General features: G+C 37.8%; 2 protein-coding genes across 3 annotated transcripts in view; both read left to right on the top strand.

Moving 5' to 3' along the window:
* Positions 1–826: 826 nt before the first annotated feature.
* LOC144657744 (uncharacterized) lies at positions 827–18208 on the top strand. The gene is made up of 19 exons (XM_078518090.1): positions 827–964; positions 2599–2718; positions 3888–4055; positions 5338–5460; positions 6127–6255; positions 7164–7298; positions 7780–7884; positions 9290–9400; positions 9994–10122; positions 10882–10992; positions 11404–11514; positions 12337–12474; positions 13088–13192; positions 13706–13816; positions 14697–14825; positions 15954–16091; positions 16569–16694; positions 17306–17407; positions 17733–18208. The coding sequence occupies exons 1-19, from the start codon at positions 883–885 to the stop codon at positions 17855–17857; spliced, it is 2298 nt and encodes a 765-aa protein (XP_078374216.1). The 5' UTR covers positions 827–882; the 3' UTR covers positions 17858–18208.
* An 892-nt stretch (positions 18209–19100) lies between these two features.
* LOC144657745 (uncharacterized) overlaps positions 19101–27685 on the top strand; it is a 39409-nt gene continuing 30824 nt past the window's right edge. Inside the window, exons 1-9 of one of the 2 annotated variants that reach the window (XM_078518093.1) lie at positions 19101–19232; positions 21125–21187; positions 23378–23515; positions 24054–24185; positions 24766–24897; positions 25284–25394; positions 25724–25834; positions 26614–26748; positions 27111–27215. In XM_078518093.1, the coding sequence (XP_078374219.1) occupies positions 19154–19232; positions 21125–21187; positions 23378–23515; positions 24054–24185; positions 24766–24897; positions 25284–25394; positions 25724–25834; positions 26614–26748; positions 27111–27215 (1006 nt within the window). In that variant the 5' untranslated portion in view covers positions 19101–19153. The remainder of the gene's footprint in view (positions 19233–21124; positions 21188–23377; positions 23516–24053; positions 24186–24765; positions 24898–25283; positions 25395–25723; positions 25835–26613; positions 26749–27110; positions 27216–27685) is intronic. The other variant, XM_078518091.1, reaches the window with a different exon arrangement.

Genomic DNA, 27685 nt, shown 5'->3' with positions numbered 1-27685 from the left:
ATACAAGAAATCTTTTACAATGGTGGGATAAGGCTTAATTTTTTTGAAATTGCATGCAGTAAATAATTAAATTGATACAAAAAGAACAACTGTAATACATTAAGATTTCTTACAATACAATACAATTCGTTCTCGTTATAGTCATTTTACGGCTTTGGTTGGATTGCTGTTTACCGGGGGGTCAGGGATTTTTACTGTGAATTTAAATTTTTCAAGCATTTACAGACTGTTTTATGTGGAGCTTACTGAAAAACAAACTTTTATAATTAAGAAATATGGTGACAAATATAGAAATTACTTGTAACTTGCTTGAAAGAAATCAAAGACGTAACTCCATGCTAACATAATGTAACAAACAGGCAAACTTTTAACTAAGTGCCGATCTAGTCGGTCGTCACCAAACATGATTAATTGACGGTTTAATTACCTTTCTCTCTTTCCAGTATATGGTATTTTTACTTTGCTTACGCGAAGCGGAAAGGAAAACATTTGCATTGATCAGAGCAGGCTCAATTTCAGTTTGTGCATCGCAGGCTCGTTTGCTCATCGACTAACTCTTGGCGGCTTTGTCGCTCGCGCGTGCATGTGACCCAAATGTTAGCCCACTTAAATTGCAGGCTACCGCTAAATTCGGTTTAGCATGTTTAGAACGCTTCTGAGGTAAGATATGAGCGTTTTGTACATTTTTAGAGCAAAAACATTTTTGATGTCAAATCCATAAAAAGTATAGAATGAAACAAAAAATTTAGCCCACCTCAAAAAAGGAAGCCGGGTGATGTAGGTTTAAACATTATGACGTATATAATTCAATTTGACAATTCGTTCGGTGAAACAATGGCAGTACGTACCTAGCACTCAAATGGAATTCAATACTTTCTTAGAATGGGACTTGTCATAAGACAGATCCTCACTTTACTGGTGATTGTTTTCTTCACTGATAGTCTTAACGCCTGGCGGGATTATCGTAAGTTTTAGTTGTAGATAATTTTATTTTTAGAAATGTTGATCCCTGAATTTAATGGATCATTTACTTAAGGGACGCGCGCGCTAGGTATTCTCCAACAAATGGTTCACGAGAATGGTAATCGTCCGAGACCATTTTGCGACGATTTAACGGCGATTTTATCCTTGACACACGGGACGACTTAACGCAACATTGTCGTAGCAACGATTTTTTGAAGGTTAAAAAAATTCTTAGAACGATGTTGCAAACTAACGTTTAATTTAAAAATCTACAACATGTTCGGTTAACAGAATGTGCCTCTTACAATATTGCACGAAATTATTTTTTCTAATACAACAATGTGGCCTTAACATGGCCTTACTCTGTAACATGACCTTTACAGCGTTTATGGGTATTCCTAAAAAAACAACCGTCCCGATGGAAATTCAAAACTTTCCATTGCGAAAACCAGACGCGCAGAAAAAGCGCGTGTAAGGCTAGCATACGAGTTATCAATAAAAAACCAAAGTACACTTAGTCTTTCCATTGCTTCTTTTCAAACGATCACATTTCACTGCTGGTGGAGGCAGCGCTGCCGAAACGTCTAGTTTTTTTTTTTTTTTTTTTTTTATTAATTTTTTTTTATATATATATTTTTATTTTTTTTTTTTTTTTTTTTTTGGCGCGCGCGGGGGGGAAATTTTTTTTGTTTTTTTTTTTTTTTGTGTGCTTTTTTAAAAAAAAAAAAAAAATAAAAAAAAACCAAAAAAAAAAAAAAAAAATTTTTTAAAAAAAAAATATAAAATTTTTTTAAAAAATTTTTAATAATTGAAACAAAATTTTTAGTTATATGGCCCAAATTTTTCTTCCCCCGCAAAATAACATATACAGCTCCTAAAGACCTCTCCACAAAAACCCTTGAAAAATTGAAAAATATCTTTTTTGGTGTGACATTGCGCGCTGGACGATATTTTTGTCTGTTTGTTTTTGCAATTAACTTGTTGCAGCAATACGTTGTACGATTGTATTCGAATTAGAATTAATGCGAATGATCAAAGTCTGAATGACTCTTGATCGATTTTAGTTTCAGTTTTAGAATTTCGTAATCGATTTTATTTGGAATACGATCGCGTCCGATTAGAGTACTGAGAAACTGATTGTTGTAGAAAAAACGTAGTCGGCTGACAGTGAAACATTTTAACAACTTGAAGTTAGTAAAGATAAATTAACCGCCGTAACCAAATTTGAAAACTGGCGCTCAGCTCCGATGAACAAAAATCAACTTTAATTTGAAAAACTATAGCTAATTTTACCCAAATGTTCCGAGCTATCCGCTGTTATTAAAAACTAACAATGGTTTATTGCAATTCCTAAGTTTTGATTGGTTAACAGGCAATGGTATATGAGCTCATATACCATTGACCACAAATATGGCAGCCGATACGCGTAAACAAAAACAGCCGGAAAGCTCAAATATTGCAATTATTTGGGTGTTTTTAATAAAGCAATTATTCCACTTGTGCTTGTTGGATATGAGATTGTTATAGCCAACTCGGCGCTACGCAACTCGGTGGCTACCTACCATCTCATATCTAACGCGCGCTCGTGGAATAACTGTTAAATATAATCCGTTTTATTGGTGTTTATTGTTTCAGCTGTGCTAGCAAGTTGCGAATCTGACAAGGACTGTTTAAAAGGAGACGCCGTTTGCATCCGAAGAGAGTGTCATTGTGTTGAACCATATGCTTTTGGAGATGGACAAATTGCGTGTCAAAGTAAGTACAAAAGCTCACTTTAAAAACAAGCTGCTTTCCTCTTTTATTTTTTTCAAAAAATAACTTCTTCGCGCTTTTCAATCTTCCGACGACTCATCTAAGCTGCATTATGAAACTGGCGGGAATGATTGCTGCGTAAAATGACGTTTTATTTACGTTCTTCTTTTTGTCCCATGACCTCTTGTTATTTGCGAATATCAAGAGCTTCTTTTTGAAAGGAAATTTACTTCCCAGTTTAGAAATTGTATGAAAGGCGCGGTGGCGTAATGGTTGGCATGCTGGACTCCGGATCGAGCGGTCCGGGTGCGAGCCCTGGCCGGGACACTACGTTGTGTTCTTGGGCAAACACGTTACTCTCATAATGCCTCTCTCTCCCCAGATGTATAAATGGGTGTGTACTAGCAAATGTATAGCCCAGTCACTGAACTCTCTTTTCCGCGCGCGTTTTATAGGGGTTCAACCCCTATAAAGGGCGCGTGGAAGAGGGAGTTCAGGGACTGGACTCGCAAATGTAATGCTGCGGGTAGGCTTGCGTTGGATAAGCATCCCATCCAGTACAGAGTAGAAATACTTTTAGTCTCCTGAAAATAGTTAGTCGCTTCATGCTACTGAAACCGGGATAAGCTCCGACCTGATGGGCCACTAGGCTCAAACGCAGACTATATACCTATTTTACTTTAGAATTTGTGCACAGGTCATGTTAATGAGTTAGCAACTTTCATTATTGTTTCGGATCCGCCTTAAAGGTGTAAATCATTTGATTCATTTGGTTTCTGACCACTCTCTCTGGAGCCATAATGCAGAATATTTAGCTTTAGACCTAGACGCTCCACCTCCATTAGCTTGGCTCACTACTTTGAAGATTCAGTTCTACAAAACATGGACAAGTGATAATTAATAACAGGTACAGCCTTTCTCGATCTCTTGAAAGCTTTCGATACAGTGGATCATAAACTCCTTTCACTCCGTCTATTTGCTCATAAAGATGTCCGTTAAAGAAAAGTTGATGTTTTGTAGCAGCCCTCAATAACTCAACAAGATTATCTTGAGTGAGTTTATACAGGGCTCTATTAAAAAGCACTGCACGCCAAGCCTGCACGCATTGCAGGCCTAAAATAACTGACATATTCATAATCATTTATAATTTATAAAAATTGCCGTTTTAACAGGGGGGGATAGGTGTGCAGCCGAACACTGGGGGATGAACCCCTGCAAAATGGGTTGGTCCGAAGAGGTCAGCAAGAACTCTCACTGTCTTATGAAGGATGGTATTGCATCTTGCAAGTGTGATTTTGGATATTTTGGAAGATGGAGGGATCCTTACTGCATGGCTTCAGGTAAATAAAATAGCAGCTATGCTACATGTCCGGCCTCAAGAGTCCTCATGGGTCCAATGAGGATAAGTAAGCAAGTAAGTATGCTACATGTACAATGTAGTGATTTATCTGTAAGTTTGAAGGTCTAGCCGAGGCAGATACCCTAGGTTAGACCATCTTTCCCGGAACTGGAATCACCCCAACATGATATGATAACCAGATAACAGGATTGACGAAAACAAGGGATGAATAAAGCGTGTAAGATTTTAGTTCTAGTAAAATATAACAACCCTAAGGGAGACCAAAATCCCAAATTCACATAAACAGAACTGTAACTTTGTGGAATTCACTGAAACCCCATTTTAAATTAAGCGAATCCCTTATTATTTTTAAACGCAAAATGAAAGCTTATCTTTTAAATCAGTTTTTAATGTCATAAACTCCTCATGCGATTAGTTTTTAGCAATTACTTTTTATAGACATTTAAGATTTTTATTCTATCATTGTAAATAATTTTATCAATAATTTTTATAGACTATTTAATTAATATTATATTTTTTTATTTTTTTATTGTCTCTGAAAAGCCCCCATGGGGAGTTGACAATAAAATTAGTATTGGCTGCGGTCACATCTAGACTGCTAACTATAGTTAGGACGGCGTTAACTATAGTTAGCTATTTCGGTAATGTGACCGCTTCTCTGCTCGCCCTAACTATAGTTAGAAAATTTACGCCTCGCTGATCCAAAACAATACACACTAACTATATTTATACCCAAGCAAGGTTCATGGGTTAGTCTTAAGTTTGCAAACGAAAAGCCAATCAGAATGCGACAATTCTTTTCGCACGTGCGAGATGAACATAAATTTGCAATACAAAGCGTCAAGGGAAGGAAAACAAGAAAAACAACATGCCAAGAAATTACATATCATCAATGTTAGCAAAATTAAGCTCGAATTCTTCGTTTTCTAGCATCCTTACTTCATTTTATTTTCTTCAACGCCGAAATGCCGTGCAAAAATAGAAAAAATAGAGGAACAACTGGACACAAATAAACAACAGGCCTAGGGGCTGTCATGAACTAATTTAAATACCAAATTATTCACAACCTAATCAGAACTAACTATAGTTAACTGCATTGGTGTGACCGCAAAGACGACAGAAAGCACTAACTATAGTTAGGTATGACGTCACGTAACTTGAGACTAACTATAGTTAAACTTTAGTTACGTCGTAGATGTGACCGCAGCCATTGTGTTATTGTAATCACAGCTAAAATAATATGTTTCCTCTTGCCTTGACAGCGAAAATAGGTGGAAAGTATCCTTGTCTGACGGACAAACACTGCCCTACATATTCTCATTGTGTTAACAACTTGTGCGCTTGTCGTTTTGAGTATTATGGGGACGGGGAGAAATGCAAAGCATGTAAGAAATCAGTTTATGCTTTATACACGTCATGTAGTTTGCACGAGGTATCGACTGAAAACATTTTGTACATTGTGAACATGCGGGAACTTTATTCCGCTAAACGTCGTGATTTTGAGCATGACGGGTGGCAATGTAAAATAGTTAACAATTATTCAATAGAATGGGCCTCCTGTACATCTCAGCCCTTGCTTGCTTATTTGTTTGGTACAAAGATCATTTTATGACAATCTTAGCCCCTAATTACACTGATAATAGACCTTTTTCGCTTGGGCGGTTTGTTTTTCCATTACAGACCACGTGCTGTCCTCTAAAGAATTTTCCTTTTATCCACATAAAATTTATTCATTCATGTACACTCGACTATTTAAGAATTTGAAAGCAAGAATTCTCAAGAGTATCATCACATGGTATGTAATAGGGCAGCACAACGCCCAATCGAAACAGGTCTATTGATAACTGGAGTCTCAGCACTCACCAGTGATATGTTGGTTAATATAAAGCTGGCTTATAATACTCGATACTGACAAACTTATACCTTTAAAATTAATAACGGACGGACGGAGTGAGTGAGTGACTGACTGACTGACTAACTGACTGACTGACTGACTAACTGACTGACTGACTGACTGACTTTAACACTTTCTTGCATTTGGTCATCTCCAGATGCACCTCCAGCCTGTACCTACGATAAAGATTGTCCTGGGAAACCGAGTAGCTTTGAAAAGGCAAAGTGTATTGAACGAACATGTCGCTGTGTTGGAATGTACGCTGGAAACGGATACTACTGCAGAGGTAAGAAATTAGAAAGATTGCGTAATTAGCTGAACTAAAGATGCTCGTGAAGTAAAAACATATCGATTTTTTGTGGCTTGTTGAAAAGTTTCTCGAACGTTCGCAAGTCAAGCTTTCCTTCTATCATAGCCCAATGGCCAAGAACCCGCAGGGTATTTTGTCGCCATGGTAACTACAGTTCCTTTAAACACATTTGATGTTACTAGTCGTCAAATAGAGCGGTTTTCACTTGAGTTTTGAAAGTAATTTGCATTTGCTTTGGTTTTGTGTACTACGTTTAGTGTTTGGCTTAAAAATCTCGCGCCACTTTCTCAGCCAATCAGAACTTAAGCCAAAACCAATCGTGACTCGCTCGCACACGTTTTTTCCGCGCTCCGTGCCGGCCTCGTGTATTTGCTTCGAGAATATAAATTTCGAAATAAGATTACTGAATGTGGTTGAAGTAATAATAGGGAATTTAAGCAACCACGACGGCGACGGCGACGAGAACGTCGATTAAAAAGTGACTTTATATTTTACTTAAGAATCTCGCGATTTTAACTAGATCAATTTAGTTTTTTATGTAAAAACTATCCCCAGCTTGGAATAAAAAAGCATGGTGAGCATTCGAGAGTATTTGGAAAGCTGTCATGCCGTCCTAGTGCAATCAGTTGCTCTGCAATCAGGATACTAAAGACTGGGAGCTCAGTGAAAATATGGCCGTGCAAAAACTAGCATTCTAAAACATTTTAATGGCATTCTTTTAACCTTAAAATCAAACTCATAAGTTTATCCTCTTAAAGTGACAAACACTTGGTAACTTCAATTTTCAAATGTAGTTTTGTTTCCCACGTGTTTCACCGGCCAGCCACTTCTTAACAATTATGAAACACATCAAACTAACAAAGACACATCTCTTTTTTTATCAGCGGCGAACTCCTGTCCGCATATGTCGAAAAAATGCGGCAGTAACGCTTATTGCATGATCGATCCCTTGCATCCAAAATCTCACCTTTGCGCATGTAAAGAAGGCTTTTGGAAAGACAAGAATGGAAATTGTGTAGGTGAGTTAACTAGTGTTTAATATTGATTTAATACTGGTTTCAATGGTTCAAGCCTGCAAAAAAAAAACCATGAATTTGATTTTTCATAGTCATCAAGGCTAGCAGTATATGGTCCGTGGGGGCGGACGCTTTACGTACTACGTGGGACGTCGCGCAACATGGCGGCCATACCGCAGAAATAGGATAACGGGTTAACGTCGGCTTGCGTCTTTGATATTGAACATCCCATTATGGTCAATTGACAGCTGTCAAAACAAGGTAACGCTGACCAGTATCACACGGCCATATCGCGGGCTCAGGTGTAAAGCGTATCGTGTTCGCGTGTTTTTTTAGTTCACCGCTGACCAATTAATTAAGAGCTGCACCTTGGTTCACAGTAGCAAAGTTGAAAGAGGCTCCTGAAACAGATTAATATTAGGGCGCCAGGCAGATTTGAATGTTTTGATATCACCTATTACTACTGTCTTGTGTTCTTTTGTAGATTGTTTTACCAACAGACAATGCCGGCAGCGCTATTCTATATGTATTAAAGGGAAGTGCGGGTGCAAGGAAGAGCTTAGACTGGGCAAGACAAAATGCGAAGCTGGTGAGAACATTTAAGTTTTAGGCGCAGGCCATTTCACTGTTTGGTATAAACTTCAACAATTACTGGGCAGATATACATAAACATTTACTGAATAAGCGAGGGATAGTGGCCTCGTTCCTTTACCACTCGGTAAATATCTTCCACCAAAGTTCCAAAGAGAAGAAAAGTTGGATTCGTTGATTTCTGGCCGATCTCATAAAACAGTGTTTTTGTTTCATTTCCAACGAGATAACTGAAAATCATAAAAATTTAGGAGAGCTCAGAGAAAAAGCAATTGAATCACTCGTCAGCATTAAGGTATCACGAAAGGAAAATTGGCGTTTTCGTTTTAAGTGAAATTGTGTGAAAACCATCAATGGTAACCCCAATAAAGTTTACATTTTCTGAAAGCTTATTCAATGAAGATTTTAATTGTAGATTTTGTTTTGATCATATAGACCATTATAATCAACGTCAGCATCTCGTTTGTATTTAGGATGTTACGCAACATTAGGCTTATTTGAGAACACATTTACGTGGGAGCCCAAACTTTTATGTGGAAATTGATCTACATACATTGGTCTAAAAACGGTGTCTCAGATTTTTCTGTTTTTTCTCCATTAATTTTTTATGCATTTTTAATCCTAAAGAAGCCCCAAAAACGCCATTTCAAAGTTTTAAAATTTATAAAAAATAAATGGAGCAGGAAAAGGAAAATTTGAGACACCTTTTATAGTTACCCCAAAGTTGTAACCTTATAGGTTTTAAGAGGAAATCCGCCGGGACTTCGAGTAGTTATTGGACAAAATTATGTACCAAAACTATTCACACCTGATTGCAAGCTTTTGTGTTACTGCTTCAAATATCTTATCGAAAGAAATCTTTTCTAACAACACCAAACATCGAAAACAAATTTCGAAGTTCCACTGAATTCCCATGAATCGCTTAAAAGATGTGAGCTTTTGCCCATAGCTTGTGAACTTTGAATATCATTTTCTCAGGCTCTGATAAGAAATTGTTGTACCAGAATTATTTCCACCTTATTGCAAACTTTTTTGTTACTGCTTCAAATATCTTATCAAAAGAAATCTTTTCTAACAACACCAAACATCGAAAACAAATTTCGAAGTTCCGCTGAATTCCACTGACTCGCTTAAGACGAATTTACAAAATGGCTACACGTGAGATTTTGCCTATACCTTGTGAACTTTGAAATTCATTTTCTCAGACTCTGATAAGAAATTGTTGTTGGTGTTATCACGGATAATTACTTACATCTTTACCTTTTATTAAGGGTAGGAAATAACGCAATAGGATTTAAATTATTCTGGTACTTGATTTTTGTCCAACTTTAATAAATATTACTCGACTTCCTAGTGGATTCCGTCTTAATGCTTCAGAGTGTTAATCGATCTATTTTTTTCAGCGCCTTTTCACAAATGCAAAACAGACTATGATTGTCATTCTCGGGCGAAATGCGAACGAGGAAGATGTATTTGTCAAGGAAAATACGTCGGAAATGGGAAATACTGCAGAGGTAATTACAGTAAAACCCCGCGTATAAGAACCTAGATTTTTGAATATAGTCTAAATTATAAATGGTACTTATAGCAAGTTTAGACTACCAGGGTTCTTTTATAGGTTCTTATGTTTTCATATCAATTTCATTTAAATAAGTTATAAACATCATCTCATAATACAATGTATATCATTTATATCACAATGCTCAAAAACATAACAAACAAACTCTGAAATGCGATTTCAAAGTTGATACCAAGAAAATCTTGAGACAAATACAGAACATTCATAACCAGTTCCAAGCAATCAACCTACAGTATTGCCTCTTTTGGAGTTCTCTATGACGCTCTAACGAGCAACGAGGAGAAACTTTTACAGCAACTCCACTGGTAAGAACCTTACTTGAAATTTTAGCCTTAATATGTTCTTATGTAAAGGGAGTTTAAAATGAAAATTTTAACCTCATAGGTTCTTAAAACCCAGGTTCTTATACGCGAGGTTTTACTAATTTTACTGTATAACCGTGTAGTTTTAATTTTGAACCAGTTGTACCAGATTTTTTAACCAATAACGATGTTCTATTATAACAAATATTCATTCATTTTTCACCAGAGGGAAAACCCTGTCCAAACAAGAAATGTAGTCGCGCTACCTGTCTGATAGATCCTTTGATGGTCAGGGACATTCACTGCAAATGTAACGCGGGTTTTTACTATAGCAACACTGGAAAATCATGTGTAGGCGAGTGCTTTTATAGTAGGCTTTTGTTTAATAGTGAAAATGTTACAGAGCACGGAAACTGTTGCCATACAATACAATACAATACTTTATTTAAAGTGGGAAACATGCTTAGCTAAGAATAGCTAGTTTACAGATGTTCCACTAAAATAACAGATAAAAGAAAACAAAATAGAATCTAAAATAAAACTGCTGGAGCGATCTGTAGTCATAGCTTAAAATATTAAAATGTTTAAAACAGGTCTAAAAATATAAAACGATACTCTAAATTTTCGATCACCTTCTGCGGTCTTCCTCAGAGAATCTATAAGAATGTAAATTTTCCGAGAAGAGTTGTTATAACATTTGTCATGTTTGCTTCGTGCCATAAATTATGTCGTCTACTGAATAGTAAGCTTAAACGACGAGCTTATTCTCCACAAGAAATCATGGGAACATGAAACGTTACAGTCGGGAAATTTGCTGGTCATCTTGACACAGAAAACAGTTACGTAATGATGTAAATAGTACTTGGCCAGTCTTTGACCCTGGTCAACCTAATACATCACTTCCCACTCGATAAGTGCAAAAATAACCTACAACGTCGTCCACTGGATATTGATTTGTCAGGCGGATAGTGTTATCCACCCCTTTAAACAACCGCTGATAGTTCACTGTTTCCCCTCTTTGTAAACATAACGCTCCCGCTTAGACTAAAATAAGCCTTATTGCCGCCATGTGCACAACTCCCGTCATGAGTGTTGTAATATTGTTGCTTTTTAGAGTGTCTTGCCAATGTTGACTGCAATTATGATGAAAACTCCGGCAAATGTGTTAATGGAGAATGCAAGTGTAAAGATGAGCTGATAAGGGAAGGGAAGGAATGCAAACCTGGTAAGAACAGAGTTACCAGCAACATAACTGGAGTATTATTTGTTAGTAAAGTTGAACCTCTCTAATACGGACACCGAAGGGACAGAGCGAAGTGTCCGTATTAGAGAGGTGTCCGTATTATAGAGGTCACCACTATGACGTCACTTTTGACTTCATTAACAGCTAAAAGTGTTAGTAACTCGAAATGTTCTGCAACGAAATGCTGCTGGTAAAACATTAACACTAAGCACAGGGGCCGCCAGAGTCCGAGGATGTGCTTTCTCCTCCATTTCTTCTCAATTTTGTGGCTTTACGGCTTCTTAACGGAATGACACGACTTATGTAAATACTGCCTACACTGCCTCTGGCTGATTTAATCTTTTCGATTGTGAATTATTTACAGCTTACTATATTGTTATTCGTTATCCGTAGCACCCATCCAAGTGTGCAGAGCAGATTTTGACTGCGATGCTAAGGCCAAATGCCTGCAAGGTAAATGTATCTGTCAAGGATGGTATATTGGAAATGGAAAATACTGCAGAGGTAAGTCTGACAGTCGGTATAAAAAGGTATCCTTCACTTTTTCCGACCATTTTTAGCCGTTTCTGGTCGTTCCGGAAGCAACATGAGCGGAGTGTTTTATTTTGTCAGACATTTTAATCCACAATTTGACTGTTTTGAAAGTCGTTTAAGTCCGTGGTCTCGCCGCTCGTTTTGCATCTTTTTTTTGTCCTCGTGTCAACGAATCTGCCACCAATACAAGCTTTCTATGATATTGCGATATTTTACGACTTTTTTGCGGTAATATGGTGTTCAGCAACCCCCAATGTCCTCCTCCTTTGGGAATATTGAACCGGCAATAATCGTTATCATCGATCGATCCTTTGAGCGCTGGGAGACGCACAATGCATCTGTCAGCTGCCTAAGTCGCGAAATTAACTTGGAAAATTGGCTTAATACTGCTTGTTATCCTTTAACACATTTATTGTGTTTTCATATTTATTCCACAAGTATACTTTTGATATTCATTTTGCACTTTTTCTGGCTATTTTTTTCTTGTCTGTTGTTTGTACGTGTCAGTGACTGACCAAGCTAAACTCAGGCTATTTTGGTCATTGAGCACATTGTAGTTTAGTTAATTTATTGTACATAAACTTTCCTCTATTTATGTATTTTCTTCGCTCTTTTAACTATCGTATGATTTTTGTATATAGTGCAAATAATAAAAATCTGAATTTGAATCTGTACGAAACTTTCATCAGCAGACTTATAGCATATACAGCTGTACCGTCATTTCACAAAGAGTAATTTTGTAAATTTGTGCCCGGATAAATTTAAAGAAATTTTCTTTCGCTTCTATTGCAGCATCGCGGCCATGTGATCACACGAAGAATCATTGTGGTAGTCATGGTGTATGTCTTCTTGACCCCTTGCTTCTTAAAAGACCTCATTGCAGATGTGAGGAGGGTTACAAAGTCTTCAATGAAAGTGGGAAGTGTCTGGGTAAGTCATCCGGGACATTGAGGTCATAGAGCATATTCAATTGAGTGTCGTAAAACCAAAACCAAAGTAATTACTCTGGCCAATCACAAAGAACACAGACAATCGAGTGAACCAATCAAAACTCGAAGCAAATACATGTAGCTGACACGAAGCGCGGGAAAACGTGCGCGGCGCGTCACGATTGGTTTTGGTTTTACTCCTGATTGGCCGAAAAAGTGGCGCGAAATTTTTAAACCAATCACTAAGCGTAGTGAACGCAAAACCAAAGCAAACGCAAATTACTTTCGACACTCAAGTGAAAACCGCTCTAAGCCCTCTTGGATAAAACTCACTTACTTATCTCCTTCGCCCCCGGTGAGGCAATAAGACCGCAAATATTCTGCTATCATTCCCGACCGTTCACAGCCTCTTAGTTTTCCCAGTTCTCTACCACGCTTGTATAGCTCTCTGGCTTTCTTTTTTTTCTGATGCAATCCATTTTAGTATGTGACCGTGCCATCCGGTCTGAGACTACGATTTATTTACTCCAAGTCATTGTCCGCCTCGTATCGAATAACTAGATCGTTGTTTTTTTAAAAAATTCTTCGTTTCAAGTTTTTCTTTTTACTCTTAGAATGTTCGTCCAATAAAGAGTGCAACACGAATTATTCCACGTGCGTAGATGGCGAGTGCAAGTGCATGGATGAACTCATCAAGGATGGAAAGACTTGCAGGCATCGTAAGTTATATTTCCCCCAGCTTTTGTCCCCTTGTAACTGTTACCTTTCGTCGGTACTCGGTAAGCAACGGATAAAATATTAGAAAAGACGTCGTCTCGGGCGCCTATCCACGTGCCATCATGTTATTTGGATAGTACAGGTTTATACTCGTCATCATCATCATCATCATCACCCATCATCATCATCATCATCATTCTTTCTCTCCACATAGAGAATAGCGCCGTAAATTGTACTCATCCAAGATACTCTGTCTGCTGCCGCCAATTATGCATCAAACCAAGAGTGTTCTTGGTCTTCCTCTTTTGCGTTTCCCTTCTCCAGTTTAGTGCAACTCGTAGAAGGCAACTGTGGCCCATGGGCAGCTGGTTGCCTATCCATGTTCATCAGTGGTCTCTGATTTGTTTACCGATAGTATCGTCTCGGTGTGTGCGGGTGTTGATTGTCCTTTGTAGCTATGAAATACGTGATGTTTGTTATTCCGACAAATGAAAATGCTTTTTTTATTTCTTCAGCACGTTTACATCTGTGCGAATTACAAAATGATTGTCATAGGAACGCTAAATGTGTTATGAAAAGGTGCTATTGTCAAGGCCATAGAACTGGAAACGGACTCTTCTGTAGGAGTAAGTGTGTTATCTTTGCTATTTTATTGTCACATACTTTGTATGAATCGAGTCGCAACAGCGCACGACATTTGTACCTTGGTATGGATGGGAGTGCTGAAATCCCAGTTATCAAATAATTTTCGGTTATTTCTTAGCTATCAGTAAAACTCTCAGCCCATTTCCTTGCTAAGTTGATCTTGCAGATCTAAACGCTGACTGTAGTTGAAACTTTCACGGACACCAATTCTTAACCATTACACTCTTTATTTTATAAGAATATCCCGGCTGAATATTCTTATTTTTCTTCCGGCTTTAGGCTGAAAATATTCTTATGAAAATTCTTTGATAATACTGTTTGAAATTTTCGTTTTTGCATGTATTGGGGCCAATTACAAGTGTTTGGTGTCCAGATCTGTATCGTTTTACATTATGCTGTTCCATCGCTTTTATTGGCTAGTTCCTTCCCTTACCTTAGTAAGAAATAAGGGATTTTATACGGTTCAGTTAAAACAAATTTAATTGTATTGTTTTACAAGTTTTCAACTCAAAATTATATTCTTTTCAAAATCTCACCCTCGGGTATATTCTTAAAATATTCTTAAAAAATCGCAAATTTCAGCCTCGATATTCTTTTAAACTAGATTCTTATAAAAAAAAAAACAGCGTAGTTAAAGTCAATCCAGACTTTCTTGTACCTCCGGTCTACAAAATCGACAAAATTATTTCTTATTGTAAGAAACTATTGTTGGTTGCCTATTTTGTTTTTGCATGAGTGTTTCTTGGATGAACTGCAATGAGAACCTCCCAGGGGCTTAAGTGGTTATTGAAACTAATCGGCTTCAAAAACTGTGATGCATACGGAATGTCTTCTTTTAAAATGCCGTGATTTCAATTACAGATTCGCTGCCATGTCCAGAGGGGTTTCGGTGTGGTAAACACTCGACTTGTGTTGTGGATCCATTGTTTCCTCAAACGCCTGACTGCAAGTGTGATCCAGGATATAAAAAATCCAATGGATCGTGTGTTGGTAAGTTTTGCAAACATTAGATTAATTACGTTACTCACTTAGCCCCTTTAGCTCTGTTAGCTCTAAGGAGCATAAGGCACTCCACATAGTCACGTCATTCAGAACGATTTTAGACTGGGGATACCAAGATAGCGCTTGTCTTGTCACGCAGTCCTGGGATTTTTTAGCGTCTGCCTAATCCACCTTCACTTCTTTCTGCGCATTTGGTTATAGAACTACTGTTTACTGTACATAATGCATGGAACGGGTTGGAAAGTAAACATTTAGTCGATTTTTTACACTTTAAATGAAATGGGCATGATTTTTGAAACACTCGCCTAGAAAGCAAGTAGATATAGACTTGATGTGGCCCAAATACATTGAGACAAATGTATCTAATGTATCACCAGGGACGGCTGAGCCGGGGGGGCCGGGGGGGCTTTACCCCCCCCCCCCACTTTTACAGAAAAAATAAATAGTTAATAACGGAAGAGTCTCTTAAGCCCCCCCCCCCCCCGACTTCAAGTCACTAGTCAGCCCCCCCCCCCAGTTGAAAAAATGCTCCGCCGTCCATGATCACGTAGTCCTGGGATTTTTAGTAGCGTGTGCCTAATCCACCTTTACTTCTTTCTGCGTATTTGGTTAACTACTGTATACTGGCTGTATATAATGTATGTTCAGGATGTTTGAAACACTCGCCTAGAAAACGGATAGACTTGATGTGGTTCAAAGATATTGAGACTAAAAATACAAAAAAACTACATACAATGATGTGATGCTGCCTTTCTTCCACACGTGTGCGCTATAAACTTATTTTCTCCTGGGTTGTTTGGAAAATTACACTTGCCGTTTCTTTGTTCTTTATCTTGTCTCTGACTGGTATATTTTTTGTAATGACACAATAACATTCCTGTTATATTTCTAACGCTCACGGTTACAGTCATGCCAAGAGAAGCGTACCCCCCAAGAGTACATTAATGAATCGATTCTTTGAAAATTGAACCCGTTAGTCGATTCAATAATGCATTCACATTGAAAAGGCGCGGATCATTATTCAAATCAAAAGTAGACTTAGTTTTTTCTGTACATAAAACATTTATTGATCGTCGAGGTACCAAATTTAAGATAAAAACATGTTTGTCTTTTCAGAAATGAGCAATTGTGAAAAGAAAGGTCTGGAGTGTCCTGATGGCGCAATATGTGGAGTAGTATCAGGTGGAACCATGGGATGTATTTGTGAGAAAGGTTACAAGACGATCTTCAAAAACGATCAATTGACTTGTGAAGGTGAAACGTGATTATATACTCATTGGAAAAAAACATATACATATCGATAAACTACCTTATTATATGAAACTAACGCTTCGTGATATTAACATAATTCCACTGATTTTTTGGCTGAGGCAGGTAACGGAGTCGGTTATGATTAAAAAATTTGACTAGAGAATGATGATTAACTCCAAAAATGATTGAAATTATGTCCGTATCCCAAGGATTGTTGTCACGTTAAAGCGAACTGAAAAACTCTTGGACTCTTAATAAGGACCTGGTTTCGAGTAGTTATTTTTCGTGTGTTGCTACATGACGTATGTTTATATTTGAATTTTGTATAGCGATCAACTGACGGGTTTGAGAAATTCGCGAGTTCTAAGAAAGCACTTTGGCTGTTATAAGCTGTATTATACATCGGCAACTCCATCTTTGACCGTCTTATCGCCTCCCAGAAAAGTGCAAGCGGGCAAGAGACTCTTTTGCTTCCAACAGATATTGATGAATGCGCCACAGGCAAGGCCAGATGCTCAGGCAACCGCTGTACAAACACTATTGGTTCATACACTTGTATTCCGTGTCCATCTGGATTTACTGATGGGGCGAACGGATTATGTATTGGTAAGCTTGTCTTTTCTGAAGATGTAGATGGCAAAAATAATACTTATACATCGTGGCTTAGCCCCTAAGGTAATTCAACTGAAATAGAATCTGTAAAAATATTTTTGTCAAACTTCGCCTATTCGGATTATCGTTTTATCAGATGGAATTGTGAACTGAAAATGGTGGTTACCCATGCTCGTTTAGGAGCAGCAGCATTTTATTTACACGCAATAATGTCTTATAATATCATTATAATTATAGACGCAATTGTTTGTTAAATTCCCGTTTCCGACTATGGTCTATATTTATTTTACATAAAGTAACTTAGTTCTCAATTCAAAACAACAGAAAAAAATGATAGGTCACCACACTCGTTTTCCAAAAAATGACAATCTATCACTCTGGGCTGGTCCAGCCGTAAAGAACAAACCACAGTAATCACGCACGTGGAATATACGTGAAATTATAGTATGGATGGGCAGTGCAATACTTGGGAATCACCGTAACGTTTCAAGAAACTGGCCCGGCAAAACGAGAAAACATGTTTCGGATTCAGAAACATGCTGGAAACATGTTTCCGTAATTGATTCCTCGTTTTACAACACTTACACTTTTATTTCACTTTCTAGGAACGTTTAAATGTAAGTGTAAAAAACATGAAGTGTGTCGTCGTGGAAAATTTAAATGCAAGACTGGTTACAAACGAACTAAACAAGCGCAGTGTATTGGAGGTGAGTCACTTGGTGAAACACGTGACAGTCGAAATAGCCGATTGCACGTTCTACCACTAAGCAACAGGAGAATTTGGGCAGCTAACAAGAAATATTTTCTGTACGGTAGTGTAGCAGCTCTCATGAGCTTGTATTTCTACTGGTAGTCTGGTCTTGTGTAGCAGTTACTATTGTTTTTGGGCTAGGGACATTGTCCCTGTTGTTTGTTCTGTTGTTCTTTCATATGGTAGCGAGCTATTCATGTAATTCCGTGCAAGAGCTGCTACTGAGCAATAACGGCAAAGAAGCTAAAACATTTTCTCATATTTTTTTCTCCTATATACAGGTAATCGTGATGGGCTTGGAGTTCAACCCAGTTCTGGGAATTCTTCTCATTTCGCATGTCACCTGAGCGTCTTTATGGCCCTTGGTTTGCTTGGACGCCTGGCCTTTTCAACCAAAGAAGAGTAACCGCGCCTTTCCTTCTATTCCGACTTTCGCATTCTCCAAATGCTAGAAGGCCTTGGACGTGTAGTACTTACGTTCTTTATAGCATCACAATCTTTAACATTCTAACCGATGTTTTATTTAAATAGCACTTCAAGGTCGCTTTATAAAAAGCTTCATTAGTGAAGTTTGTAAGTTGTAGCAGTCCTCTCTAGTATTCAGTTCCCATAAAGATAGAATCTTATTGAATTGATGTGTTGTACGCCACAAAAGTTAAATCAGAGATTTAAAAGAGTTGTGTTGGGTTTGTCTTCTTGTTTTTATAATTTGAATCTTGTCCTTCTTGGTTATACAATAAACACCCTTGTTATTATTGCAGTTGCGTCTTCCTTCCTCTTTATACTGGTTTTCCATGTAAACAGAATACTGAAACATGCCCATCAAATCGCAGAATAACTGTTATGTGTTAAGTAATTACTTGAAACTTGTCAGAAACGTCCTGAAATGCATGCTAACCGGTCAGATCAGAGAAGGCTCAATTTTTGTGCATCGCCGGTTTGCTTTGCTCTTCGACATGTTGTGGCGGCTTTGTCGCTCGCGCGTGCATATGCATGTGACCCACATGTGATTCTACTTGCAGGCTACCACTAATTATTATTCAACTAGTGCGCGCGCTGCCCATATATGGTCAAAATGTTACTGATATCTGTCATCCGTACATAACAGATATCCTGCGATATACGTAGGTTGCGAAGATTCGTCCGAAGTCTTGTAAAGCGCTGCATAATTACAGTTTTTCTAGCTGCAAAATGTGTTTCGTTGACAATTTGTTGAATAATAAAACAATTATCCTGCTCAATCTTGCGGAATATCGTCTGATTTTAGCCCACTCGGCCTACGGCCTCGTCGGCTAAGTATCAGGCGATATTCCGCGCGATTTCGCAGGATAATTGTTAAATGTAGTTAAACACCACCCCCCCCCCCCTCCTGAAGTAAGAAATGTACGTTTTGCCATTTTTACAGCCAAACCTTTTTTAATGTCGAAAGAAATGATGGTGATGTCGCTAAAATAAAGAATAGCCTGAGTATCAGGCTTTTCTGAAGGGGAAGGGAGAAAGGGTAGAAGCACTATTTCCTTCCCTCCCCTCCCCTTAGGAAGGCATGATACTCAGGTTAAATAAAGAACGAAGCTGAGATTTGAGCTCGAAAAGAAAGCCGGGATACGTCGTTCTGAACAGTATGACGTATATAATTCAATTTTAATAAACGTTCGTTTGTCGAAGCAATGGCAGTAGTCACCTAAAGAAAACATGTCCCAGGATGGGACTTGACAAAAGACAGATTCTCATCTTCCTGGTGATCGTTTTTTGCATTTGTAGTCTTCATGCCAAGAAAAACGGTAAGTTTTGTAAACATGTGCACGGAATTGATTTTTTTTGTAGAATCAACTTAAAACATTTTAGCACTTAACGGTTAGTTTTTAGCGATTAGCAAAATGTGCTTAGTGACATGTAGCTGAGATTTTCCCTTTTAAGAATGTTATAGCTTTTACGACTATTTCTAAAAAAGAAGATGGAAATTGAAAAATTCAAAAGTTTTGAAAATCACGGCGCTAAACAAGTGCGCGCGCCAAGCTTGTAGCAACGAGTCACTGATAAAAACTTAAAGTTTTTCCATCTTTTTTTTTTCGCAAACTTTAGCAACTATTATATTTATTACCAGGAGCCCATCAACTTGTTATTACTGATGAAAGCAACACTGCCAAAAGGTCGTTTTTTATTCTGAGTATAACCACGTTGAATTTACAGGTTTTTATACGTCATTTTATTGCGTTTCATCGCATATATTCACCAACTTGTTCATGAATCAAATTCGCACGCTTTGTGGCGCAGTTAAATTTGTCATTTGTGTGAGCGTGTTTTTATCCTAACGCGCGAGTCCCTTAAAATTAGTATACCGTATTTATTCGATTAAACGCCGCGTGATTCGAGTTAATGGAACTTATACCATCTGTGTGTGACATTTCTACTTTGAGAATATTTTTACAAATAAAAATTTGCCTGACTGTTCAGTCTTTTGAAAAACAAAACTACATGTTTTTTTTTCTTTTTTCGGCATCATGCATGTTGATCAAATTCTCAATTTTGCCTGACTGCTCAGTCATGTCATGTTAAAATAAAATAAAGTTAATCACGCAGTAGGTCTTTTCCTCAAACATCAAAATTTGCAAGTAACCGATGTACTTTACGTGTCAGCCATGTCTGATGATGCTTTACTATATACACGTCATGGCTGACTCTGGGTCAACACTATCCTCGCTTGGTTTATGCAATTCTTGAGGAAAACTAGTGCAGGTTTTATTTACTGGAATTTACTTGATTCCTAATAAACACGAGTAGTTCAGCAAATACAAAAGGCCCAAAACATGATTGCAATGTCTTCCAATCCTACAACAACAGATTATACAAATTTAAAAATTCACCACCACATGATTTTAAAAATAAGCAATACAGATGATTTGTAGTGCGAATTTGTAGCGCGAGCACCAACGAACTTTCACTTACTCTGATGAAGGTGAACAGATGTCACCGAAAATTTAGACAGAAAAAACAGATCGGCTTAAAAAACCTTCTTTAAATGTCTCCTACCGATCGCAGAACTGGTTCCAGTATTTTCAGTAATATACAGATGAATAGACCACATAACACAAACAGGTTTTTCTGTCGGGAGCCATTTTAATTATTCCAGTTATGAAATACTAGTTAATAGTTAGCAAGGTAGCTCAAGTAACTTGATTTTTGGATAAAATATATAATTGAAAGCACCACTCATAATATGTTCCACATATTAAAGCTTAATAGGATATGGTTAGGTCCTTAGCTAGGCTAACATAACAAACACAATAATAGTAAAAAACATTGCACAACAAGACAGAGTATCTTGTATAGTCATGTACTGATTCACTTGTCTAGCGTGGTTGTAAGAACTTACCCAGCTTTACAATTCAAATTAAGAACATTTTCCTTCCGTAACAGTTCCTCTTCACTTGTCACTTTTCAATTTAAAATTTATTGTGTGGGGATCTTCGCTTTTCTTTTGACTCCGGAAACAGCGGGCCTTAACGAAACACGATCCATGACTGTCTTCTATCACAAAAACATGGTGTATGTAATTTTCTGTAAAGCATTTGTATCCTTTTCCACCTTTTTTCCAGTTTAGTGCTTCGTAATAGTAATTAAAGATACTTTCGGGATGTTTCTTCATCTTGAATGTTTTGTTTACCCATTTCAGATCGCGTGTTCAGGAAGCTAAAGAGGTCAATGGGAATAAACCATCCCGGACTTAAGTTTAACTGTAAGTTCTTTTTAAAACTATTCAAATTTAATCCCAAATTGGACAGTTCTCAGCAATTAAGGAGAAATAGTTGGGCTGAAAATATAGAATATACTGACAGCTATATTAATTAAGGTAAGAAATGCTTAAATAATTTCTGGTTATTAGCGCACGCTTACATAAAATAGAGTCTTTTTCTGTGGGAAAAAAACTCACCAATAACATGGATTTGAGAAGGTTAAAACGGTTTGCTAAACTTGATTAACGTCAGCCCAAATATCCTTCAAGCTAATCTCGGTTTGTATGAAAATGTTATTTTCAATGGTAAGAAATCATCTTTGTTTGTTATATTGCCGTGAGTTTATCCACAAAGGACTGTTGCTCTGTCAATTTAACCCTTTCACTCTTGAACGCGCGTATATATACACGCTTCCAAATATGGGGTATATTTTGTTCCAAAAATGGTACTTTCAGACACTCTATGCCTTTTAAATGTAGTGTTATGCTTGACATCGCTTCGTTCGCTGCCAATTTAAAGTTTAAAGCTTCTAAGTAACCTACCTTAAAGAATTACGGAGCTCCTATGACTTATCCCTTCACGTATTATTGCCTTAAAAGCTAATATATATGGCGTGGCATTGCGCCCTGGACGATTTTTTGTTTTATTGTTTTTTCGCAATTTACTTAGCTTGTTGCGGCAACACTTTTGTAGGATTTCGTGTTAGAATTATAATTAATGTGAATGATTTAAGTCTGAATGACTGTTGATCGGCTTTGGTTTTTTAAGGATTTCGTAAAATGTATTTATGCCACAACAGTAATGGTTGAACAACGATCTCGTCCCATTTAAATACTGATAAACCGATTGTTGCACGATTGTTGTTATTTTCTAAAATAACTTTTCAGCAGCCAAGTACAACACATGATCAACTGTAAGTTGATAAAGGTTATTTAACCGCCGTAGCCAATTTTTAAAGCTGACGTTCTGCTCCGACGATCAATTGTCAAATCTATTTCGATAATACAGTAAAAACCCGCGTGTAAGAACCTAGTTTTTTTCAGGTTAGCCTAAACAGTCTGGTTTTTACATAAATGGTAGCTAACACAAATTTAGGCTTTTTAGGTTCTTAATTGGTTCTTATTTTCTGAGGAAAAACTTACATTGTTGCTAATAGAACTTTTAGTAATATTCAGCCCATTATTTGTATAACATTCGCATACCAGACAACTGTTTATGTAAAAATGAAGCACTTTTCATTCAGAACATGACATTGTATACATGTACAGTAAAGGTTTGTTCAAACTTATTTTCCCGGCCCAAAAGAAAACATTTTTAATCAATTTTAGAAAATAAGCACCTATTTTGAAATTTTAGGCTAAATAGGTTCTTATAAAAAATGTTGTCTAATTTTCAAGTTTTAGCCTAACAAGTTCTTAAATGTTAGGTTCTTACTCGCGGGTTTTTTACTGTATGCAGTAAATACTACTTATTAACCGAGAGTGAGGTCATTACAGGGGAATCTCAGACCGAGGCCTTGATGTATTGACCGAGCGACAGCGAGGTCAATACATCAAGGCCGAGGTCTGAGATTCCCCTGTAATGACCGAACGGACGAGGTTAATACGTTATTTATTATATGGCGTTTAAGCACTATTCAAAAAAAGAGTATAATCAAGGGAAAAAACACTGGAGGTAAAACTCGCTCTCTTGTGGCTCTCTTCGTCGCTCATACTAAAGAAGTATCGGTATGCTTATATTTTTCTTTCAGTTATTGAAAAGATAGTTATATTTTGTCGGCATTTTTGTTGTTTTTGCCCCCTTGCTAGTAGCTTTTACTCACAACTCAAAAAACCGTCGAGCCGAGAAAAATTTTCATAATGCCCGGTCATTACAAGAAAATAATGCCCGCTCAGCAGCCAATCAGAGCGCGCGTACTATGGTAGCCATATAATAAAAGGACATATAACGATATTATCGGTTGTTTTGCGCCCATATTGTTGTATATCGGGAGTTTCCATATAACGCTTCCTCGATAAAACGATATAATGTTACTGCTCCCTTGGTATAACGGGGTTTCACTGTATCGAGAAATCAGATAAAAGGACCGAAGTAAAACATGTTAAATAACTGGTAAGATTTTAGTCCGGGAAGTGACTGTTTATAAATGATGAATGACAGCTAAGATGATCTGTTTCTTCTTGCCTTGACAGTTAATGAACCGAATAAAGATGTAAAAAAGCACGGTCATTGTGTGACGGACAAAGACTGCCCTTCATATTCTCATTGTTATAAGAAGTCGTGCACTTGTCGTTTTGAGTATCATGGAGACGGGATGAAATGCAAAGCAGGTAAGAAATCATTTTATGCCTCATTTACACGTCATGTAATCTACACGATGTATCAGCTACAAGCATTTTGTACATAGGGAACGGAACATGCGGGAAAAAGCTTCATCGCGCTAAACGTCGTTTTGAGTATGATGTGTGGCCATGTAAAAATAGCTTCAAATTTATTCTTCTTTATATAAGAAGGACTTTCTTTAGCTTGTTTTTATATTGGATTATTAAAAAATAGGCAGGAGTATTATTGTTGTTGTTGTACTGTTGTGTGCAAAAAAAAGGAGGCCAAAGGCAATATCCCGCCATCTTTACCAAACAAGCTTGGTCAATAAAGGATTTATTAATTGGTCAATTAACTTATGAATTAAGAACTGAAATGACATAAACTCGAGCGAGCCCTAAAAGCTCGGGTAGCCATTCAAAGCGCAGGGTTGACCGACCACCTGACTGACTGACTGACTGACTGACTGACTGACTGACTGACTGACTGCTTGCTTGCTTGCTTGCTTACTTACTTACTCTAAATTTACTTTATGATCATCTACAGATCCACCAAAACAATGTTCCTCTGATGAGGATTGTCCCGGCAAAAGCGCAGGCAAGCAACATGCAAAGTGTGGTGTCGATAACAAATGTCGCTGTGTCGGAATGTACGCTGGGAACGGTGACTACTGCAGAGGTAAGAAATTAGAAAGGCTGCGGGATCGGCTGAAAAAATTATCGAAATTCTTCTTTGCTTGTTTAAATGTTTCTCTTTCGCAAGTTTTCATGACTGAAAACTTTATATTTGCCGAGACAAATATTGCCTCTGAAATTGGTTGATTTTGAGAATAAAACTAAGCGACAAACTGATACAAGTCGCAACGATATCCCAGCCACTCCGAAAAGTTTAGAGCACTGTTATTTCACTATTATTTCAACGCGTTAAATACCAGCCGCGATCGGTGTCTTTGCAGACACAAAAGTAAAAGCCGCAAAACCAGGCAGCACGAAAGAATGCGAATTAATTGAAAAATATCAACCTTTTGAGGCTTCCTACTGTTACTGGGGGCTCAAAATGAATGAAACTTTTTTCTTATTTATCGTAAAAGAAAGTTTATGCAGACTGCAGTCTGCAGTCTGCAATCTGTAGTCTGTAGTCTGCGCTCTGCTCTCTGCAGTTTGCACTCTCCAGTCTCCCGAACGCCTATTGCAACGGCCAGCCTTTTCAACAAATAATGGAGTTCATCGCACTAATAAAGAAACATCTCTGTTTTTAGCGGCAAAGTCCTGTCCCAAGAACGCCAAATGCGGCAGTAACGCTTATTGCATGATCGATCCTTTGTTACCCAATTCTCACCTTTGCCCATGTAAAGAAGGCTTTTGGAAGGAAAAGAATGGAAAGTGTATAGGTGAGTAACCTACTGTTCAATATTTAACAATTATTGGATGAGTTTTTTTTGTGATATCCGGAATAATCAAGGTCGAGGTAAATGTTACAACTGATAACCGACTTACCGAAGCCTACTGATAAATGTTTTATTATACAAAATATCGACAAACCATTTCAACACTTTTGCTAATCCCTTTTTGCGGTCCGGCTCCTGAAAGGTTTTCTCCTCAAAGAGTTTGTCGAACATTTCCTTCGCAACTTTTGTCGATCTTTTTGTGTTTTCGGAGTCTTTGTCGTCAAGCAACTTTTTTTTTCTTTTTGCTCGGTTCAAAAAGCGAATGGACGAGCCTCATTCGCCATGTGCACAACTCCCGTCCTGAGTGTTGTAATATTGTTACTTTTTAGAGTGCCTCTCCAATGTTGACTGCAATTATGATGAGAACTCTGCCACATGTGTTAAAGGAGAATGCAAGTGTAAAGATGAGCTGATAAGGGAAGGAAAAAAATGCAAACCTGGTAAGAACAGAGTTGCCAGCAACACCGGGCAGGATTATTCTAAAACAGTTTATAGCGTTGTTGGCGCGTCCCTGGTAAGAACAGGGTAAGCGGCAATTATAACACCATTCCGCGTTCGCATCAATAAAAGGCTATGTCTCAAATATTTAATTATTGTGCCTCTTAGCAGGGTCACTGTTTTTTTTTAACCGGCACCCTGTCAAAAGGGAGAAACGCCAGGCTCCGACGATGTGCTTTCTCTCCCATTCCTTCCTACACTTCCTCTGGCTGCATTATTTTTAGATTGTGAATTATTTACAGCTTACTAGGTTATAATTTGTTATCTTTAGCACCCATCCAAGTGTGCAGAGCAGATTTTGACTGCCATAATAAAGCCAAATGCCTGAAAGGTAAATGTATCTGTCAAGGATGGTATATTGGAAATGGAAAATACTGCAGAGGTAAGTCTGATTTTGTCATTAAAAAGTTAATAACACTTAAAATTAATCAAGTTCGACGGCTGCACTGGCACCGGTAGGGAGCAAGCGCAGCGAAGTCCGTGTAATATCTACAAAGGTTCTACAAAAACCGAGGACCGATAATCTCCCAATGCAATCCAGGGAATGTTTGGTTAATGAGACGAATTAAATATCAAAACATTAAGAAAGTTTAGTCAGTTCAATTTTTGGGAACATTGCACCCGCAATTATCGTACGCATCTGTCCTTAGCTTTATCCTTTGAGCGCCAGGCGACGCATAACACCAATCCACAAGTTGGTCCGATTGGTCTGTCAGTTGTCTCAGTCGTGTAATTGGGAAAATGAGCTTAATACTGCTTGCTCTGCAGTTGTCAGTAACAGACATATAGCATATACATCTGTACCATCATTTCATTCCACGAGGATTAATGAGCTTCAGTTTTTTTATGAATTTTAGTATTTTTAATGAACTTTAGATTTTAAGAATTTAGTATTTATCCTATATTGTAATTTTAAATATTTTTTACTTGTAAAGGCATTGAGATTTTTAATGTAATGCACTAGAAATAAATTATTATTATTATTATTATTATTATTATTATTATTGATCAATAATGATTTCTTAAAGCATAAACAAGCAAAGATTAACTTCGCCTTGAGAATGGTGTCACGATGACGCCGAAACGTCGACTTTTAACGTTAATCTTTGCTTGATTATTATTATTATTATTTTTTATTTTACTTCGCCTCTATTGTTGCAGCATCGCAGCCTTGTCGTCAGCTTGATCATTGTGGAAGTCACGGTGAATGCCTTCTTGACCCCTTGCTTCTCAAAACGCCTCATTGCAGATGCGAGGAGGGTTACGAAGTCTTCAATGAAAGTGGGAAGTGTCTGGGTAAGTGATCCAGGATCTTGAGGTCATAAGTGGATAAAACTCACTGACTCATCCCCTTTAGCTTCTCCCGGTGAAGCATAAGGCCGCAACTATTCTATGCCATCTATCCTGATAGCTCACAGCCTTCCGATCGCGATTTTAGCCCATGTAAGGACAACCTTTGTATCTTAGTTTCCCCTGCCATGCTAGCTCTCTGGCTTTCTTTTTATTCTCTCCATTTAAGTACGTAAACAAGCCCTTCGTCTGAGCCTACGATTTATTCACTACAAGTCATTGTCCACCTTGCATTAAATAACTTGATCGTTTTTTGGACATTTTCTTTCCAAGGTCACCAATTTTATTTCTTTTCTTTTTACTGTTAGAATGTTTGTCCAATAAAGAGTGTAACACGGATTATTCCACGTGCGTAGACGGCGAGTGTAAATGTAAGGACGAACTCATCAAGGAAGGAAGGACTTGCAGGCATCGTAAGTTATATTTCGCCCAGTTTTTTTTTTTGTCCCCTTGGACTTGTTACCTTCGGTCGGTACTCGGTACTGAGCAATGCTTTAAAATATTGTCAGTGATACTATGCGATCTTGTTCGAGTTTTACCATTATTTTCGCTTCCTAATCGTTTTCTTTTTTGTAAAACCATTTCTTCTTCATCACATTCTTGTTATAGACCTTTCTTGGGCGCCTATTCACATGCCATCCTGTTATTCGGATAGTTCAGGTTAATATATGTCATCATCATCATCATCATCATCAATTCTTTCTTTAAGTGTGGAAAATATAGCGTCAAAAATTGTACTCATCCAAGATACCCTTTCTGCCGCCGCCAATCCCGCATCAACCCAAAAGCGAAAACCTATCGTCTTTTGCTCCTTCTGCACCGTCCCTCGCCATGTTTCTCTGGGTCTTCCTCTCGCGTTTTCTTCCCAGTCTCCAGGTCAGGT

The sequence above is a fragment of the Oculina patagonica genome, chromosome 6 (assembly GCF_052425735.1).
Source record: "Oculina patagonica isolate OP01 chromosome 6, crgOcupat, whole genome shotgun sequence".
NCBI lineage: Eukaryota > Metazoa > Cnidaria > Anthozoa > Scleractinia > Oculinidae > Oculina > Oculina patagonica.
The sequence above is the reverse complement of the archived record's forward strand: the minus strand, read 5'-3'. Positions and strand labels throughout refer to the sequence as shown.